General features: G+C 44.1%; 1 protein-coding gene across 1 annotated transcript; it reads right to left on the bottom strand.

Annotated features, from left to right (window-relative positions):
- Nucleotides 1-774: 774 nt before the first annotated feature.
- On the bottom strand, nt 775-17,106 carry epsti1 (epithelial stromal interaction 1). Its single transcript, XM_080786149.1, has 11 exons — nt 16,806-17,106; nt 15,678-15,736; nt 14,857-14,940; nt 14,539-14,612; nt 14,246-14,329; nt 11,279-11,352; nt 10,298-10,382; nt 4,894-4,977; nt 3,674-3,747; nt 3,131-3,315; nt 775-1,246 (listed from the first exon to the last, which is right to left on the bottom strand). The coding sequence occupies exons 1-11, from the start codon at nt 16,952-16,954 to the stop codon at nt 1,113-1,115; spliced, it is 1,086 nt and encodes a 361-aa protein (XP_080642275.1). The 5' UTR covers nt 16,955-17,106; the 3' UTR covers nt 775-1,112.
- Between the last annotated feature and the right edge of the window lie 996 nt (nt 17,107-18,102).

Raw genomic sequence — 18,102 nt, 5'->3', positions numbered from 1 at the left:
CGCGCGCGCGCACACACACACACACACACACACACACACACACACACACACACACACTCACACAGACTGATTCAATTAAGAGCCAAACAAAATGATCTAAAGATTATGAGTCATGATGACCCTACAGCTAATTTGGTGAAATGCACATCAATTCAAACTAATGTCAGGCCAGAAGCCCAGCGTGACTCACTACGCTCAATGCAGACTGATATTGAACACCGCACGACTCACATCAACGATAAATCACTCCAGCGATTGATCGGAAAACAGATTAAAATTGTTGGTTTAGTATGCAGGTTTGGCGTAGCGTCAGAATAGCCCGCAATGCTGTTGTTGCTATTGCATGAAGAGGTGTAACCAATACAAAAGGCAGCTTGTCTACTGTCTAAGCTCTGACCACCCGTTTACATCTCATAATATGTCAGATTATAAAAAAAGAGGCACGGTCGCAAACTCCCCCATACTGTAATGCAGGTGTAAAAGAGTTCATTCTGATGAGGGCGAGGTGGACAGAATGTACAAATAAAAATCTCAATAATCCAGATTTATTTTCCAAAAGACTAATATTCTAAAGTAGTTTTCAAAAATGTAATTACATTTTTTTTTTTTTTTTTTTACAAAACAAAAAAATTACATTTGCTTTAGCGCAAGCAACAGCCTAGATAGATAGATTTTATTTCGGTCCATAAAAGGAAAAAAAGAGTACATACAGACGTACATACATTAATATCCACTAGTAACTAGTGGTACCAAAAAGGTGAAGGCAGAAGCCGAATTTATATTTATTTAGTAACGCAACATCATTAGGCAGATTCTTTTTTAAACAAGATTGTTTACAAAAATGTTTACATTTTCATTATCGTGAGAACGATGGCTTCCATTTTCGCATTGCAACTTTTCAGCACTAGAAAGCCTGCAGTTTCTATTAGCTTGTATTCCCCATCGATGATGTCACTGGAGGACGGTTTCTGAACTGCCCACAGCCCTCCTATGAGACACAGAGTAGACCGAGTGGAAATAAATTGCGCCATTTTTTCATGATTATTAGTGAGGACCTGAAAAGTGGTGAAGTGGTCCTTGGCTTTGATGTATTATTCAAATTAGGTCAAAGTTTAACTGAGCAGTGTGTAGGCCTGCTGGTAGTCTCCATTAGACTGCATGAGGATGTCCTCCAGGAAGCGTCGGTCGCAGTGAGGGAACGTGCTCTCCAGTCTCATCACGGCCCGCTCAAAATCTGGCTCTGGATCTGGAAAACGCATCAGAAAGGATTAATATTCATATAGGCTCTGCGTTATTGTACTCCCGAGACCGCTGCAGAAGAAGAGATCTTCAGTTGATTGCCACAAGCCAAAAGCATTCACTTCTCATGCGTGACGGCAACATCAAATACTGTACTGACATTTTTAGACTTTATTAAGCCTAAGGATATGTACAAGCTGTCATTCACACAAGAGCACCAGTCACTCACGTCAGCCCATTCATTCCATGTTCCGTGCCTCTAGCTCCGTTGAGCCAGAGACAGGCTCGAGATCGAAGGAAAGAAAAAAAGATGGAGAAACACGTGTGAGGGAAGAAATGAGGAAACGCCGTTCCTCCACCGCAGCGGCCGTGCCAGTCAGCCAGCCTGCAGCCTGTCTTTTCTCAGACAGGCCCTGCCAACTGTGCCATGCTTCCATCCCTACCACTATAGCCACATTCTGCCAGACGCAAATGAGAATCGGATGCCTGGGTGGTTCCTGCTGTCACGGGGCCCAGCCCCATGGCAGCTCTCCAGAGGGGAGGGGAGCCAGAGAACAGGGCCTTAAGGGACAGAGAGGGTCTCAGAGGGAAAGACGCCATCACCCAGCTATGCAGGAGATCAGCTTAGGCAGGTATTGACAGAGCGGAAAGCCCTATAATCAGAGTGCTGGGAGAACACAGACGCCCTTGCCTGGTGAATTGGACACTGTGGTGCTGTGGCGTTCCAACACGGGGGGATTCGTACAGGTCGTGGGACCTTATACACTGTGCCAGGACTCAGAGAAGGTGGAGTGACTTTCAAAGGATGCGCTGCCGTGCCTGTTGCTGGTGTTGTTAACTCAATTGCTAAAGAACAGCATTGGAATGGTTAGCCACAGATGGGAGTACGAGGGTAGGAATTATAGCCGTTACTATCAAGACAGAAGCTGGGACGTACTGTACCGGGGGGGTTTAAGCAGGTGCTGGGAGCGGGCTCTTTGTAGCAGAGGTTGCTTTGGGTATAAACAGAGCAACGAGGTAGTGATAACACTGTGACTGTAGCACATTAACCATGTTTACAGTAGCTGGGGGGGTATGTTGCAGTAGCTATCTAACCAACACGACACTAGTTCCCAACACTATAGTTCATTTGCCAGGAAACAGAGTCATTCGTTTCTGTCATTCAAAATCATTTAACCAGTGATGTTTCAACTGCTTATGCGTATCAATCTTTATGAACTCAGGCCAGTTATGAAAGGGAGGAACTTTGGCATGTCAGCTTGGCAGAAAGCCGAGTGTCTGTCAGACTGGCGTAGGCTGGAGGCTTTCAAGAAAATCTCCCTCCCTTACTGACAGCTAGCTAATTAATGACACTCAATGCAATGTGTGCGTGCGTGTATGTGTTGAAAACACAGTCTTTCCCCCGATGTCATTCTTGTCTTCTGTCCTGTCTGCAAATGCACATGTTTGAGTGTGTGCGTGTACAGTATGTAAGCCAAGAATGATATACTTTTGTTTATCCTAACCCCAATCATTCCTGGAGACAGTAAGCAATGATGTACTCTTCAAGAGATGGAAAAATGTTTGCTTACTCACACCTACACACGTACACTCACACACGCATACAAGAAGTAGCATGAATGCCAAGTGCCACACATAACCACCTACCTACATCTTTTTAAGGCTACGGAGCCTTTGATTTAAGACAGACTAAACAGACAATCAGAGCGTCTTGAGAAAAAGGATGAGGTGGGCAACCGGCATTTCCAATAAGCCAACCGTCTGATTCAGATTTGGTTAACCAGGGATGAGCCAGAGTGAAAGAAAAGGCGTGAGAAACACTAGAACAAGAGGTATCCAAGCATCCAGAGAGCCGCGGGTAGCAGAACTGACGTAGGGGGAGGCAGCTTACCGGCCTCCGTGGCCCAGTCCCAAGAGCACTGTCGGGGGCACGCATCTGGACGAGTGGGGGGGTCATCCTGGACGCTGAGATCTTCAAAAGAGGAACACCCCACGTCTCTCCGTTCTCCCGTCCCACTTGTGCCACTCTCTCTGTCCTCCTGGCCTTCTAGTTTGTTCAGGAAAGCCGAGTTCACTCTGTGAAGATGATGTTGAAAATCCTTTTTGGTTGTTTTGAAAAAGTAAAGTCTGCAGTTCTGCACACTATCAAATTCTCCCATAGTGTTTATTAACACCACGTGTGACGTTTCAAATTCATCAGCTCTTCTTTCTGTACAGTATTTATCATTTAGATAACACCATTTTGTATAATGATTGATTGCTTTGCTTGAAATGACTCGAGTTCTCTCTTTTTTTTGTCCCTTCACTATTAACTATGTCCAGACTTTTCTAGTGGTAATTAATTATTCCTTTGTCTTAGAAAAGAGACGGATTACCAAGAGAAGCGTGGAATGCTAGAGAAAGCAGATGGTCAAAACGCACATCAGATACCTACCTTCTGTGATCCAGCTGTACGGTTCTGCTTCTCTCCTCGTAGTTCTGGTTCTGTTTCTGCTCCAAGGCTTCACTCTGGGAATAACAGATCTCGGGTCAGTTAGGGCTCACAGTTTTGCCCAAAAAGTCAAACTTTGCTTCAAACACTCAAGCATGTGTATTGTGTACTGTCACGGAATAAAACAAGTCTAAAAGCCCTGCTAGTGCCCTCTAGTCTAGAGTCTGTGCAGCGCCTTAGCCTACATCCGACGAGATCGAGTGTTGAACTGACCAATCAAGCAAGCACATTTTGAGTTAATTTGTGTGTCAAATGTGAAAGGGCATAGAGTCCTGGCGAAAAGGCAGTAGGGTTCATCATCCACAGAGCATGAAGGTAGTGGTACACAACACGTTCAGTAGGGTTCATCATCCACAGAGCATGAAGGTAGTGGTACACAACACGTTCCATGGAAATCACTTGTTTTTAAGATCTATCGTTTGGGACCAAAGTGAGAAGGACCAACATCACCGTCTCTTGATGACGAGGTTGCCGCCACTAGTGGGGCAAAAAAAGAACAATAGCTTACAATGCCCTTGAGTACTGGAATTTTTTTTATTTTCCTGTGCCTGCATGAACCTATGAATGTATATATAACACACGCCACAAAGTAATATGCTCTGTGTTTTTGTAACTCTTAAAGGACCTTCAACTTTTTCAATTTCTTTTGTGTTTTTGGGGCTCCCATATGTGTTTTCTATCCCCACAAAAAACCAATTTTGAACAATCAGGCTTTCATATCATATGGGTGCTTTAATGTTTACAATGTCCACCATTGTTGATTTTCGAAGCTGGCATGGAATGGAAACAAGCCTGTGTTTATCTAGCGTCAGTATTATAATGACTCAAATATGAAATAATCTGTATATCAGCACCCCCACCACCTCAGGACATTGTGGTACTGCAGCTAAAACAGCTTTCAAAGTCCAGAAAGAAATGACAAGGACAGGTTATATCAGAGTGGTGATTGAGGCTCAAACCATTAGAAATAACTTAGGGACATGGACAATATGATTAAAAGCAGTTTTACATGCATGTTATTTGTGCTTTAATCCATTTTGGGCCGGAAACCCCTTTTGGTGTTGGTGTACAAATGGAAACAAATGGATCTTTCCATTTGTACCCCCTCAGAGTTACCCAGGATATTACAGCTATAGGGGTACTTCAACATCACCGTTTCCCACCTTCCTTCTCTGTTCGTCTTTTTTCAGCTGCTGGGTAGAATTCTCCTCCTCCCTCTGCCTCTCCCTCTCATCCTGTGCTCGGAGCTGCAGGGGCGAGGGTGAAAGACAGGGTTATAACATTAATAGAATCTAACAAGACCCTTCCCGCCCCATTTCTGTGCTGCTGTCCCAGGAAGGAGCTGCAGCAGTGAGTTCTATAGAGCGTCGCAGTCCCGCCCCCTTTCATGACAACGCCAGGCCAAGGAAATAGTTCCCAATGCATTTTCCCCATAGACATTTCAAAACGTATTCATTTAAATACCTTTTAAGCATCGTACGAAGCCAACTCGAGTCGTGACAAATCATGACAACAAACAATATTTTGGACCAAACAAATAATTACTAAGAAGAAAAACAACAAAAAAAGTGTTGTAACCTGCCGTTTTTTTTCTACTTTCTAATTCTTTGTTTTGCCCAAAACATTGTGTTTATTGTCATGATTTGGTCACGACAACAATTGGCTTTGTCCGCGGCGTAAACGTCTTTAAATAAATACTTTCTGAAAAGTCTATGAGGAAAATGAACGGGGGTTTCTTTTCCTCTTTTCTCTCGAGGGGGCGGGACTGCGACACTCTCAGGGAAGGAACCGAAAGCACAGAGCTTTGGTGGGCTCTTATTCTCACATCAGTGTACCAAACAAGCTCCCACTGGCACCTGGGATGCAGACATGCACGCACACACACTCACTTGCGAATATGCATGCACATAATATGTGCGTGCACGCGCGCGCGCACACACACACACACACACACACACACACACACACACACACACACACACACGCACACAGGGGATGTGAGGGAGAGATTAATCTGCTTTATGGAGCCATCCCTGAAAGAACAACAGATCCCAGAGTCCCAGTCAAAACCACATCAAGAGCCCGTCTCTCTTTGCTCTGCACCCGGAGGCTTTCATCTCCCCGTCAGTGACGTCTATCTGGGAGAACTATGTTACTGTGGACCCTGGGAGCAGCTCCAGCAGAGGAGAGGAGAGGGGAGGGGAGGAGAGGAGAGGGGAGGGGAGAGGAGAGGAGAGGGGAGGAGAGGAGAGGAGAGGAGAGGAGAGGAGAGGAGAGGAGAGGAGAGGAGAGGAGAGGAGAGGAGAGGAGAGGAGAGGAGAGGAGAGGAGAGGAGAGGAGAGGAGAGGAGAGGAGAGGAGAGGAGAGACTAAAGTTTAAGCATTGCTTCTTGAACTATGACAAATTGGAACTGCTTTGTAAAAGATGTTCAAAAAGTTTTAATTGATTTTTTCTTTTCTTTTCCCCCCCTGGTAATGGTAATTGTAATTGCGACTGTAGTTCGCAGTTTACTATGAAAACCTGAAAAACCTGTCAGTCACACCTGTCAGTCAGTCCGTCCGTCACGTGACACGCTCCATATATGATCAATACAGAATTCATTCCATATGTTGATCTGACCTCATCAAACCCTGTAACCGCTCAACCCTCAAGACACTCTAACCGCTGCGACCTTTAGATCTCCATATATGGAGCTGACCTGTTCTGACATTGCATAATGTTGATCTGACCACATCAAACCCTGTACACTCAATACATGCTCCATATATGGCCAGACCTCATCAAACCCTGTACACTGAAGACACTGTCCCCGCTGCCACCCTTAGATCTCCATATATGGATCTGACCTGTTCTGACATTCCAAATGTTGATCTGACATCAAACCCTGTACCCTCAAGACACGCTCCATATATGGCCAGTACAGAATTAATTCCACCCCCTCCCTCGCCCAGCAGTCTGCCGTCACCCAGGCTGATGCGTGCACGTGACCTTGCCACATAGAAGGAAGGCTCTATCGCAGAGGGTGATGGATCATATGGTGAGGAGACCTCAGGTTCCTCTCAGGGGTGTAGTCAGATACTGTGGGGCTATAGCTAGGGCATGGACTCAGGGATTTGTAGGTGAGGAGTGGGAGGGTGTAGACAAGTAATTTCCAATACACATGGGGCTCCATTTTCGTCACCGCTAAACCCCTTATCCCTAAACTTCTTTGCCTTTTTTTTTTTACTATTTTTATTTTCTTTTGAATAGTTCAAACTATAGCCAATCTACATTGACACGTTGTGAACTTGTAGACTGGCCATTTTAACTATTAAAAAATGTTTTGCAAAATAGTAAAAAAAAGAAAAAGGCAAAGAAGTTTAGGGATAAGGGGTTTAGCGGTGACGAAAATGGAGCCATTTCTTTACCTGACACTGAGAAGTTTCATGTGTGGAAGAACATGCAATCCCTCCCAGTTCTGCTCCCTGCAGAACAGATACCCTGACCAATCTGCGAGAGTCGCTAGTGCAGCAACATACTGTACTTAGAGCTTCCCATTCATGAACATGGCCAATTCACCCTTTGTCGAGTCCCGCCCGTGGTTGTGCCCCTATTTCGCACGCATTGGTTGCCGTTTCGTGGTTGGACAAAAATCCTCCGTCCACTACCATTGAAATAACATGTTTTTCAGTTGTTTCGTATTGCTATTCTGTGCATTCAATTCTTATTTTAAGCTCGGTGTCAGTCAAAAGGAACATCACAGGTACTGCATGGTGACTGGGCATATCGTGTTTGTTTTTAGTTGTTTCCAAAGATGATGTTTTAGCAAATTCAACATAAACAAGGCGGGAACCAGGGCGGAACAAGGCAGAAAGAGCCTGCTGGTTAGTCAGTCAGGGACCAATCAGAAGGCTGACATGGTGAGTGCCCAACCAACCCGGGGCGCCACAAAGAAATTGGTCGTTTGGCAAGAACTTTAACCTTGAGCCACCTTTTCAGTAAGACAAAGAGAAGAAGGGTCAGATAAGGTAAAAACAATGGAACAGAGAGGAGAGGTGAAGTGAGGCGAGACGAGGACAGGAGATAAGAGGAGAGGATATGAGAGAGGACAGGACAGGAGAGGAGAGATTGGAACAGGAGAAAGAAAGCAGAGGAAGAGCGCAGAGAGAAAAGAAAAGAGGGGAGAAAAGAGAGAAAATAATAAAGAGGAGACTGGAAGTGGCTTCTTGAACTAATCAAGGTTCATATTCTGTCTCCACCTAATACAATTAAAACAATAAATTGAGTGATGAATTTAACAATTTCCCATAACAGAATCCCTCCCACTGTCACTCACCCGGCTCATAGACAACCCATTGGCATTGTGTAAAAACATTAACAATACATAGTTTTTTAGACAATGTTTTTTTTTTGTTGCATTTTTTCCCATTTATTTCTCCCCAACCCTTTTCTTTTTTCTCCCCAGTTTGAGTTGTTTCTATTGTGTTTGTCTCTCTCAACCTCAATTGTTTCCGTAAGCAACCACGAGGCTCCTCTCAACTCTCATACACATGGAGTCTCCAGCTGTTTGTTTCCACCTGACAGTGAGGAGATTCACCAGGAGAGTGTAACATATCCTCACAGTTTTTCTCCCCGCTGAACAGGCACTCGGCCAAGCTGCTGACTTCCCACCCAGTCAAGCCAAAGACACAGCAGAGGAATCAAACCCCATGTCTCCATGGTTGGCGGGAAGGCCCATGTGCCAGCCGGACGCCCCTGTTGTTCCTTTTTTTTTGGGACAAAGAAGAAGGAAATGTAGGCAGGGAGATAAAGGTAAAGGGAGAGGAGAGGATATGAGTGGAGAGGAGGAAGGGTAGTGTGTGTCGGTGGGTTGCACCTAGTAGGCTACCATCTGCTTGCATCAGTTAAGTCTGTCTGTTAAGTCTGTTTGTCTGCACAACAAACTCCATTACTGTGATTGAACTGTTTCTATTCTGTGGGTTCTCCTTTTGCACTATAGCTTCGAGGAATCTCTCTTCACTTTTCTCTCTACGTTGGTGCTGCCTGCCTCTCCTGGCTAGTGACTTGGCTGAGGACTTTGAGGAAAAAAAGGGACTTGCACAACAAAAAAGCCGCACAAGAAAACATTTCCCCTGTCCACCAAGGGAGCTGTGTGTGCGAATTTAACAATGTTATGAGTCACCACATAATACAGTTAGAGAGTACAGTATCACACAATATCCTCAGGACTTTACCTCATGTCTCTCTCTCTCTCTCTTTACTCAAATGGAGGGAGCGCAGACAATGCTATTAGCATGACCTCTGACTCCTTGACAGAAGCTGTCAACACTCTGTAATAAGCATGCTGTTTTCAGAGCTATAAGAATAGCTCCAATGTTCTAAGAATAACCTCTTCACCTTTCAAGATGTACAGTGTTTGTTTTAAATAACCTTTAGCTTGATGAGTCAGGTTGATGAAAAGGAACGCTACCCACGCTGACAGTAGGGGGTTGTGGGTGGAGGTGTACGTTCCCGTTAGAGGGCGTTGACGAGAAATTGCTGCATGACGTACAAGGGCAGGACAAGGTTGCCCCCTTTCACTGGCGGGTCTTCCTGTATCCCTTTGTCTGATTGGACGGCTAGGAGCTTTGGCTGTTCTCCAGGTACTTTTACTAGAGCAGGTTATTCCACACCATTATGTCTGAATTCTGTCTAGTGTCTAGTAGCAGGCTTGTTGTACGCATGTTTCTCTGCCTCTGTCTGTCCGTCTGTCTGTCTCTCCGTCCGTCCGTCTGTATATCCGTCCGTCTGTCTGTCTGTCCCCGCCACTCAGCGTGAACTCTGAGAAATCCCTGTGAACTCTCCTCGCCTTCCTTCCTCATTCCCTCACTGGAAAACCATGAAGGGAAAGACAGACAGACGGAGGGGGAGAAGGAGAGACCTAAGAGAAAAACGGGGACACAGGAGAAGGCTCAACAGAGTAAACAAAAGAGTGAAATAGACAGACTGAGTGAAGACAGCCGAGACAAGCAGGAGGCACAGGGGCAGGGAGCAGAAGTGACCCATTCCGCTGCGTGTTTTATACATGTCCTCTGGCTCTGAGGCTGGCGTACTGCTGGGTGCCCGGGGCCTGACCAGCAGATAATTGCAGGGGGATCCGGCCTCTCGCCGGCCCTGGCTCGTTCCCCTTCTTCTGGGGGCTGCTTCATAAAACCCTGCTCGTCCGCCCGCTCCCCGAAAGCCCCAGACCAAAGTGTTTACTCAGAAAACAGGGTTCAATAGATGGATGCATTGGTGTGAATCACCACAGCCGTTCAGTCTTTGACCCCACAGTGCTGCTGAACCCTGGGACCCTCAAGGTCTGCGTGCACAAAGGCATGTGGACATGGATGCCTTCCACCCGCATGCATGCATGCGTGCATACTCTGTGTATAAACAAGTGAAAGCCTGTGTGCGCTGCAGTGCGCGCGCGCACACACACACACACACACACACACACACACACACACACACACACACACACACACACACACACACACACACACACACACACACACACGTGTACAGTACTGTATGTGCACACTGTGCATTTTGTGGCTGCTGGCTTACCCAGGATGACGCACGTGTGGCACTGCTTGATGCCACTGGAGCTGGGCCTTTCCGCTCGAGCTTCTGTAGAAAATTCTCCGTCGACCTGCAATGAACACACATTATAGTCTCTCTCCGGCTGACTCACGCATGCACACACACACACACACACACACACACACACACACACACACACACACATACACACACACTGTGTGTGCTGAGGTATGAAATGGTATTAGTTTACTCCGCAGACACTGCACAGGCCAGGGAGTCAGACAGTGTTGGGTCGCCGAAGTTTGTCTGTCCTGCTCTGACACAATTGTCCCATTCACTCTCACTCTGATCCTCAACCATCCTCTACTCCTCAATCTATCCTATCCCCTCACCCGCAGCTCTAAATATCGGCATTGTTCCCTGAAGTTAACACTTTGGCTTGTCGTCCCACCGTTGTTATTTGTCTCTTCTGAAAGTGTCCGGTGTCTGAATACCGTGTCAGCTTGCCTCTTGGGGTAAATTGACGAAAAGTGGTCTGAACCGATTTGGCATGAAAACATTGCAGACATTCCAAACTATCCCGGATTCCCCCACGTCAAGATGTTCTACTAAATTGAAGTCACTGCAATAACGGGCTTCTAAGGAATCCTACAATGACAAAGTAATTACGGGCAGTCAGATCTGAACCCAATGTCACCTGCCCACATTTACTCTTTGATGTTTAGTCAATGATATGCCCTGGGGAGGGCGGTGGCTTCGTTCATCCTTAAAGCGGGGCTGCCGACACAAAACGCACACTCTTCTTAACTTCTGAAGAATAGGTCAGTGCTTGAATCAAATATTGAATGTTGCGCTTTCATAAAAGGGCAAGGGCAGTAGCTGGAGTCATCCGACACCCGGGCCTGTTACTGTCATCCTCTCTACTGAACAGGACAAAGGCACAACACAACACAATGCTGAGCGGTGACAGTGGTGAAAGCAACGTGAACCTGATCCACCACTGACCTGAGCTGATCCTCTTTGAGATCGTTGCGTCTCCTCGCCTCCTCCTGACGCTTCCTCTGCTCCAGACGCTCTGCCTAAAATACAACAGTCACCACTAATTACATCAGGGCCATTGTGCTACGGCACTTCAATTCATCACATAGATAGATAATCTAGCCAGTGTAGTACCTTCTGGGCATGCAGTTGAATTAGAATGCAACACTGTTGGAACGCAACACTGATCCAATGTATTTAAACGATGAATGCATGATTGGACCACCCAGTGCCAAATACTTAATTCTACAACAGGTCGTTTCGAGGAAGCAATCTGATTGGTTGAAACGGCTTCTAGCCGTGGATCAAACCAGCACCATTCACCACCTTATCAAAACAAAGAATTCAGCTGCTCTGTTTTCCCAGAGCGCTAGCAAACTCGGTGGCTAGGCTAGCTAGTTTCTTGGGACATTTATGGTCGTAGTGACTACATCAGCGATTTTCTTACTTTTAAGGGTAACTGTTGTAGAATTGCAATATTACACTTGAGGGTGTGGTTTAACGTGATTATTACCACTTCAGTGATGCTTGCGGAACTCTACTTCGTCTCGTTCCTGACCGCATCACTGTCGTGGCAATAATCACGTTAAACCACACCCTCTCGTGTAATATTGCTTAAATCAATACTAGATGAGAGGGAGTGCTATTCTGTGAGCTATTGGCACTAGTGTGCTGCGTCCCACCAGTGTCAATATATCATGGTAGAGCAAAACCTTGGGTGTATTATTACTGACATTATACAACAGTTCAATATTTGGATGTCAAGACAATGATGATACAAGCTAGCTTTTATTTTAGTTATACGTTTATTCCGCAAAGGCCTGGGCCTTGGCTCAGCGGTCCAGCCCTAGTCTGGCAGTGTGCCGCGGACTTGACTCCTGATCCCGACGGCCTTTACTGCATCTCTCTCCCCCATTTCCCGTCAGCCTACTGTCTGTCTCTCTATAAATATATAAAATAAAGGCGAAAGCCGCAAAAAGAAAAAACATTGAAAAAAAAAACAAGTTTATTCCGCAAAGAAAATTTGTTCTTTGATTGCTTTTCCCTTTTTAGTGCATATACTGATCCTTGTTTGGAAGTGGGATAAAGTGTTCATTGGGCACATTTGGGGTATTTTATGTGCAGACTGCTCATCACATTTAGGTTAACTAGAGCGGTGCCTGTTGGAGCCTCTACAGCGGTGCCCGTTGGGCACTGGCCTACTTGGAACGATGCAAGTTGGAGTAGGCTGGACTGGATGCTAGGGTGGGGCGGTATGGGATTTTTGTTACCGCGGTAATCGTCCTCCCCTTATACCGTCGGTATGGCGGTTATTACCGCCAGCTTCATATTATGGACCCTGGGCAGGGGCCCTGTCTAGATGTCAGAGGTTAGAACAGGTCAGTTTATGGAGTCATGTGTCAGGCATGTCCAAATATGGAGTGCTGTGATGTCAGAACAGGCCAGCTCCATATATGGACCCTGGGCAGGGGCCCTGTCCAGAGCCCGGGAGTGCATGCCCAAATATGGAGTGCTGTGATGTCAGAACAGATGTCAGAACAGGCCAGTTTATGGACTTATGTGTCAGGCATGCCCAAATATGGAGTGCTGTGATGTCAGAACAGGCCAGCTCCATATATGGACATGGGCACGTGGCCAACTCGACACGGGGCACGTGCACCCCTGTGGTGGTGTGGATCGCGTGTGTCGAATTTCACATGAACGGTTCCCGAGTTACGTGGATTACACACACACACACACACACACACACACACACACACACACACACACACACACACAGAGACTTGGTGCATTTATTGATAGTCATGACCAATTCAATTAAAACAAGCTCACTTTTAACTTTCACCCAGTAGCCAACCGATGCTGTTCAATGTTACGTTTTTGGTGGCTGTTGCGAGATTACAGATAGGCAGGGTTACAGAAGGTGGAGAGATACTTCGGTTTCCGTTGTCAGATATAGAGAGATATTGACACTCATTAGAATGCCTCTCATATCTCATATCTGCATAATGCGTGCAGATAATACACGTATTGCCCATGAAGGAGTTTGACATGCGGTATAGCTATCATGGCTGTAGAATTCAGTGGTTATAAATTTGGGCCATCCTGGGAACACTCACACCTGTGCAATTGAGAGCATGTCTGAGTTTATCCATCTTAAAGACTGGCTGGGCCACATAAGACAAACAGAGTAAAGTCCTGGATCAGAGATTCACTGTGGACTAGTACTCAGTTATGGTGGTTTGAACACTCAATAGCTTTCCACCAAAATGTTAAGCTAGCCCTGCATCTTCGGCTTTCCCCAAACCAAAGTGGGTCAGGATGGATTCAAGCCCCAGAGGTATGTCTTGGCCAGACTGTTAGATCACGTCTAGCATCTAACACTGACAGAGAACAGGCTATTACATACGGATCTGTTTAATTGCTGGATTACTGGGACATTCCTACGGATTCTGAAAGGTCATGTTGCAACAGAGAGAAAGGTCTGAGGGTTAACCACCTTGGTCTTCAGTATTAATCACCCTCCCTATACTCCACTCCATTTTACCACTACTAGGCAGACGCAGAGCGCAGAGCTAGATGCAGAGTAGAAACATGTCTTAAAGCAAAGTGGGCAGCTGTCTGTATGGTGGTTGGAAACCCCTGAGATCATTAATCAGGTACTGTAGCTCTCATGGCTTAAGCAATGGCTGTAGGAGAGAGCACTGAGCACAAGACCACCTTCACACAGATCAGCTCAGGTGGCTACTTGTCTGCACTGACATCTACAGTTCGATTTCAGTACTACAACACCACCAGGGAACTCCAACTTGACAAAAAGAAAAAAAGGCAGTGCTGAATGATGAGGCTAATTTTGTGGTTAATTCTGGCGTTTTTAGGTTTTCTTCTCAACAGCTGTGAAAACATACAAGCATATTAGCTAGGTTTACTCACCTTCTCTCTCTGCATGGCTTTCATCTTGTCTTGCTTGTCCTTCTCCTCTTGTCTCGTCCTTCTGTCCAGGTCCTCCTTTTTCAGCTTCAATTGACAAAAACAACAAAACCTCACACAAAATAGATTCTGCATCAGTGGTTCTGAACCTTTTTCAGCCAGCTCCCCTATATATATATATAATACCCAGATCCCTTCAATTTAGGCTAAGTTTCTGCTCTGATAATTTATGTTTGTTTATTTATTTAATTATTTATATGTTGCTTATTTAATTTAGAAAACATAAATGGTGATACCTTCTTCTGCACTTTAGACTGGCGTGACTCTACAAACTGCTTCTGCCTAGCCTCTTCCAGTGATGCACGACCACCTTAGATAAACGTGTCATAACACAGAGGCATGCACGCACGCATGCACGCACGCGCACACACACACACACACACACACACACACACACACACACACACACACACACACAATAAATATATAGAGACAAAGAAGGTACACAGAAAGAAATAATATATATACTGTATATTGAAGTTCATTTAACTCATGATGTGATTTACTATATGCTACAACAGTGTGAATGTCAGATTGTAAATGTAGTCAATTACCTGTCATCTCAGGGGGTTCGTATATAGAGGTGGGTCTTTTGGCCTCCCTCAATCTCATCCAATCATCTTCCTCTTTCTGAGCATCTGGAACAATGAAAATTTCCATTTAATTCACACAACTCATGTATTTGAAAGAGAAATGCTATTAAATATACATGAGTTCAGGTCACTTTGGCCTCATTGTCTCTGAGATGAACTATCACTCTCAGCCAGGTGTAATAAAAGCTGGACAAACATGAGGGAAGAGACCGCTCAAACAACTTACATAACAGACAACACCTTCATTAGGGAATGTGTCTATGTTTATACAGAAAACGGATATGTACAGATATATTAAAGAGCAATTTATTGGTTGTATTATTCAAGCAATTACAAAAGAAAGATTCAAAGATGTTGGTAAAACAGTATCTTCCAATATTTCATGAACTTCACTGATTTGTGTTTAACCATAATTATATAATAATAATCATTTATCGGTAGGTTGATGATTAAAACAAATCATGCATCAATGCATGATTTGTTGTAAAATTGCAGGATGTATGGGTAAACCTTTTCTCCTTTATCATGAAATGTACAATATTGTAAAAGATATTTTCCTAGATCATGTACCTGTTCCTTAACCTTTGTATGTGAACTATTCTCTGTTTGTTGTATCTGTACTGTAGTATGTTGTTGTGTATGTGTTTTGGGTATGACAGACCCCAGGAAGAATAGCCATGGCAAGTGAAGTGAAGTGAAGTTAAAGTAAAGTAAGGGACACTTTAGATTAGAATAACAGCTGACAAGAAGAGGAAGAGTTATTTAAATAAGTCTGTGCTTACTTGTTTTCATGTGGTTCCAACGAGATACATTGGGTGCGATCATTGTGACTCCATTGGGCCTGAGGTAGTTAAAAATAAACAGCCTAATTTAATAAGCCTTCACAAACAGAAAATATAGCCTATATTGAATACAAAATCTGCTCTCCTCTCCCACCTAATATCTGCTTGATTGATATGTGCCTGCTGCACTCAAGAACCAATCAGCAATCTCTTCAATCAAGCCAATCCTTGCCTGGTCTTCTCCTAACATAATGTGAGCTTGTAGATCATCTATTTTCGAATGATTTTGACAAATTTTGTAAACCTTTGAAAATAAATACAATTATAATAATAATTATTATATATATATATATATATATATATATATATATATATATATATATATATATATATATATATATATATATATATATATATTATAAATCAAATATTAAAGAAACTGGTGCCCAGTGTTCTCAGGGGCCATACAAAGTAGCTACGCATGCGTAGACTACTTGCGTAACGCACATACCGTATACATGTCTCGTCTACTTTCACTCTCGTTTCTCGAGAAACGAAACCGATGCAGCTGAAACATGAAATGCACCCTGTTTTACGCACTTTCTCTATTTACAACGTTATAACGTCTACATAAAAGTTTATATTTGAAATGTAAGTGCTCACCCCAGGGCCACCGATGTTACAAGTCTGCTCGGGTGGGTATAAGCACCCGTGTCATCTATATTGTTAAATAAAAAAGCTTTTTATTCCGATTGGTGGTCATTTTCTCTGATGTTTTTCCGCTATATGCTTTCAACTACGCTATCGGTTGGGTGATGTATTGCACTCTGATACATTATTTGTAAATATGAGAAAATGGCCATCGATCGGATTAAAATGCTATTTATTGAACACTACGGCAGACACGTGTGCCCACCCGAGAAGAATTGTGACACCCGTGGCCATGTGGGGCGAAATCTGAAGTTTATGTCAAGTGCTTAAAACAGGTTGCAGTTCCGCCATATGAACCATATGGCTACAGTATAACACCTTCATACGTATTACATGTATTTAACAATCACGCTCTTGAATACGTTATCTAAACATTTGTTTATAGTAATACACACGACACATTCACACCCAACTCACGTTTGAGAAGTTTCTTGAGCCGTTGATGCTGCAGCAGCATTTGCAGTATCATTAACCTTTCCGTTGGAATGGTCATCTATATTTCTATTTCTACCGGAGGTTCTCTCGTCGTTATTCCGATATCTTGGTTCATTGCAATTAGGCTCCATGAATGATCCAATAACAGGCTTGCAACCAGGTGATAGTCTTGACAGTTGACACTTGAAGAAACTGGACTGATATTGTCAGAAGCAGAACACCAGCTCGTTCGTCTTCTGTGAAGGATATTCTTGGCAGATTGTCTGGCGAGTTGTCACTGACTCACTTGTCAGGACTCAGGAGTTATGTTGATGATCCAATGTATTTTATTGGTGTGTACTCCACCTACTGAACTATATGGCAGCAGCAACAAGACATAATCTCGCGATTTGAGCACTCATCGATACCCCTAGTCAAAAAGTCCTATAGGATCTTCGAAATGTCCAATAGGATCCTACAGGATTTTGAAATCCTATAGGAATCCTATTGGATATTGGAATATAATTGCGACCTTCAATTATATTAGGCCTATATTATGTGTGTCTCAGAAAACTGTAGTGATTCAAGCAAGACGTAAACTGCCTCTTTGTTTGTTATTGGTTGACACTACGTCACGGTTTCATGTTAAGATCTACAAGCTAACAACTCGACGCGTCGCAACGCAGAGTGAGCTTGTAGATCTGTTCGTTTTTGAGCGCGAGTTTTGAACTTTCCAGAAGGGGAAATAATAAAACTGCGTCACGTCTTGTACTGATGGACTCCCACTTTCAGAAGTTTATTCAGCGTTTTTTTTAGGTGAGTGTTTAACTGTTTATTAAATGGCAAAGAACTCCGTTTTTTATTTCACTGGGGAAACTTTATTTAGGTAATTTGCTATTTGTTTGCATACTTATATTTGTCCCATAACACATGGAACCGCGTCGGAGGGGCTATTTTGTACCGTGTTTTGGTGTGGTTGCTTTGAAGACGGTGGAAATGGCTTTTTTGAGTATTTTGGATATTGAGTATTTTTAATATAAGCCTTCCATTTGGTAAAAACACAGGCTTTAACTATCTTCGGGTGCAGTTGCCCAACAATATCAGGGCAGGGCGGCAGGCCCATTATTAATTTACAACTGTCATGTCACCCCTGGCGTTGAGACACATGTGACCTTAATTGTAGTTCGGCTATTTTCAATATAGGGCATAATTATAAGTTCAAATATTGAAAATAACCTATTGACACGCTTACAACGGTCGCATAGTGACTTGTTTAGGGCGGTTGGTGTAGATAATCTAT

Source organism: Protomyctophum bolini, assembly GCF_963924005.1.
Source record: "Protomyctophum bolini genome assembly, chromosome: 16".
Lineage (NCBI taxonomy): Eukaryota > Metazoa > Chordata > Actinopteri > Myctophiformes > Myctophidae > Protomyctophum > Protomyctophum bolini.
Note: the sequence above shows the minus strand (reverse complement) of the source record. Positions and strands in the feature narration are given on the sequence as shown.